General features: G+C 35.6%; 1 protein-coding gene across 1 annotated transcript; it reads left to right on the top strand.

Moving 5' to 3' along the window:
* Window positions 1–4: 4 nt before the first annotated feature.
* On the top strand, window positions 5–3,124 carry LOC109580664 (ankyrin-3-like; the record flags this gene model as incomplete). Its single annotated transcript, XM_019994079.1, has 1 exon — window positions 5–3,124. A coding segment is annotated over one exon (3,120 nt), but the record flags the coding sequence as incomplete, so codon positions are not given.
* Between the last annotated feature and the right edge of the window lie 5 nt (window positions 3,125–3,129).

Here is a 3,129-nt window from a genome sequence, read left to right on the forward strand (position 1 = left end):
ATCAATTGTAGAGTATTTGACATCTCTTCCTCAAATTAATTATACAAAAGATTCTTGGGGTAGAACAAGCCTCCATTTTGCAGCGGAATTTGGGCAAGAACATATTGTCAAGTATCTTGTTGAATCATGCAATCATGATATTAATGTAGAGGATAAGTATGGCAATACTCCACTGTATATGGCATGTATTTATAATCACTTACCAGTAGTAGAGTATTTAACAGGACAACCAAACTGTAACATTAATAGTAATAATGAGAGACACCCTCTACTAGCAGCAGCAGATAAAGAACATTTAGAAATAGTGAAGCATCTCATTGAATCTACTGACTGTGGTATTAATGCTAAAGGGAGGGATGGCTTAACTCCATTACATGTGGCATGTTTGAATCGTAATTTTGAAACTGTTCAATTTCTTACCAGTTCTAGTGAATGCAATATAGAAGCTGAAGATAATGATCAAGATAGACCACTCCATTTAGCATGTCGATCAGGGAATTTAGACATTGTACGTCATCTTGTGATTGATAAACATTGTGATGTTAATGCTAAAGGGAGGAATGGCTATACACCATTACATATGGCATGTTTGAATCGTAATTTTGAAACTGTTCAATTTCTTACCAGTTCTACTGAATGCAATATAGAAGCTGAAGATAATGATCAAGATAGACCACTCCATTTAGCATGTCGATCAGGGAATTTAGACATTGTACGTCATCTTGTGATTGATAAACATTGTGATGTTAATGCTAAAGGGTGGGATGGCTTAACTCCATTACATGTGGCATGTTTGAATCGTAATTTTGAAACTGTTCAATTTCTTACCAGTTCTAGTGAATGCAATATAGAAGCTGAAGATAATGATCAAGATAGACCACTCCATTTAGCATGTGGATCAGGGAATTTAGACATTGTACGTCATCTTGTGATTGATAAACATTGTGATGTTAATGCTAAAGGGTGGGATGGCTTAACTCCATTACATGTGGCATGTTTGAATCGTAATTTTGAAACTGTTCAATTTCTTACCAGTTCTAGTGAATGCAATATAGAAGCTGAAGATAATGATCAAGATAGACCACTCCATTTAGCATGTGGATCAGGGAATTTAGACATTGTACGTCATCTTGTGATTGACAAACACTGTGATGTTAATGCTAAAGGGAGGGATGGCTATACGCCATTACATTATGCATGTGAAAAGGGTCATTTTGAAATGGCTAAAATTTTAACTGATCATTCACAATGTAATACTGAAGCTGAAAGCAATTCTAATGACAGACCACTACACAAAGCATGTGAATCAGGAAATTTAGACATTGTACCTCATCTTGTGATTGATAAACACTGCAATGTTAATGCTAAAGGGAGGAATGGCTATACACCATTACATGCGGCATGTTTAAATGGTAATTTTGAAACTGTTCAATTTCTTACCAGTTCTACTGAATGCAATATAGAAGCTGAAGATAATGATCAAGATAGACCACTCCATTTAGCATGTCGATTAGGGAATGTAGACATTGTACGTCATCTTGTGATTGATAAACACTGTTATGTTAATGCTAAAGGGTGGCATGATTATACTGCATTACATTATGCATGTGGGAAGGGTCATTTTGAAATTGTTAAAATTCTGACTAATCATCCACAATGTAATATTGAAGCTGAGGACATTCTTAATGACAGACCAATACACAAAGTATATGAATCTGGAAATGTAGACATTGTACGTCATCTTGTGGTTGACAAACACTGTGATGTTAATGCGAAAAGAGGGAATGGCTATACACCATTACATTATGCATGTGAAAAGGGCCACTTTGAAATTGTTAAAATTCTGACTAATCATCCACAATGTAATCTTGAAGCTAAGGACATTCTTAATGACAGACCACTACACAAAGCATATGAATCTGGAAATGTAGACATTGTACGTCATCTTGTGGTTGACAAACACTGTGATGTTAATGCGAAAAGAAGGAATGGCTATGCACCATTACATTATGCATGTGAAGAGGGTCACTTTGAAATTGTTAAAATTCTAACTAATGATCCACAATGTAACATTGAAGCTAAAAGTTATTGTAATAGAAGGCCATTAGATTTAGCTTTTCGTCATAAACCTCCTACTAAAAGTCATATCGACATTGTCGATTATCTCATTGATGTTAAAGGTTGTGATACTCAGGGTATTGATAGGAAGGCTACTAATTTTCTTCATATTCGTCAATCCAGTGGTATAGCATTATTACGTGTTGTTAAGTGTATATTGACAGGTCCTCCTGGTGCTGGTAAGAGTACATTGAAGAAGAGACTCCTCAATCAATCTCTTGATACAGGTCCTTCTCTTAGTACTGGTGTAATTGATGCAGCTGTACAAGTTAATTCATTTCGTAAACTATCACAGCACAATGCAGTAGTGACCACAGAATGGAAGGAACAGGAACTTGATGAAGAAGCTATACTGATCACTAAGAAACTATTACCAGCAAACAACACTTCAGACGAAAGCACTAGACCTACTCAGTCTACTTTATTCATTGAAAATACAAGAACTTCATCATTTGAAAAAAAATCAAGATCACCAGAAGAAATAGGCCTGTCTGATCAACATGATAATGTACCAAGTGTTACATCTTCACCTACTTTCATGCACTCTCAAGTAATTGATACCACAAGTTATAATGAAAAAAGCTCAGATATGGAGCATGAGAATATAGCTGATTCATGCGGAGCACCTGTCAATTGTGAGGAGGAAGAAACCAAAACTGATACTGAAGTGCAAAACAGCAGCAGTTCAGTAATAAAAGGATTTTCGGATTTTTTATCAAAGATACCTGTTAGAAAAAGAGAAGAATACGAGAGGAAGTTTGAAGAAGAAAAAGATGACAATCACACAATGTTACACATTATTGATACTGGAGGACAACCTGAGTTTCATGAAATATTACCAGCTCTTATAACTGGCCCAGCTATTAATCTACTGGTATTCAAACTAACTGAAAATTTAAGGAGCCGCTATGAAATAATCTATCGAACCTCTGCTGGTGATTCTAAACCTTATGAAACCTCATTGACACATGAAGAAGTGATATTCCGTTCACTAGCAAGCATAGCTTGTTT

The sequence above is a fragment of the Amphimedon queenslandica genome, unplaced genomic scaffold (assembly GCF_000090795.2).
Source record: "Amphimedon queenslandica unplaced genomic scaffold, v1.1 AMPQUscaffold_13482, whole genome shotgun sequence".
NCBI lineage: Eukaryota > Metazoa > Porifera > Demospongiae > Haplosclerida > Niphatidae > Amphimedon > Amphimedon queenslandica.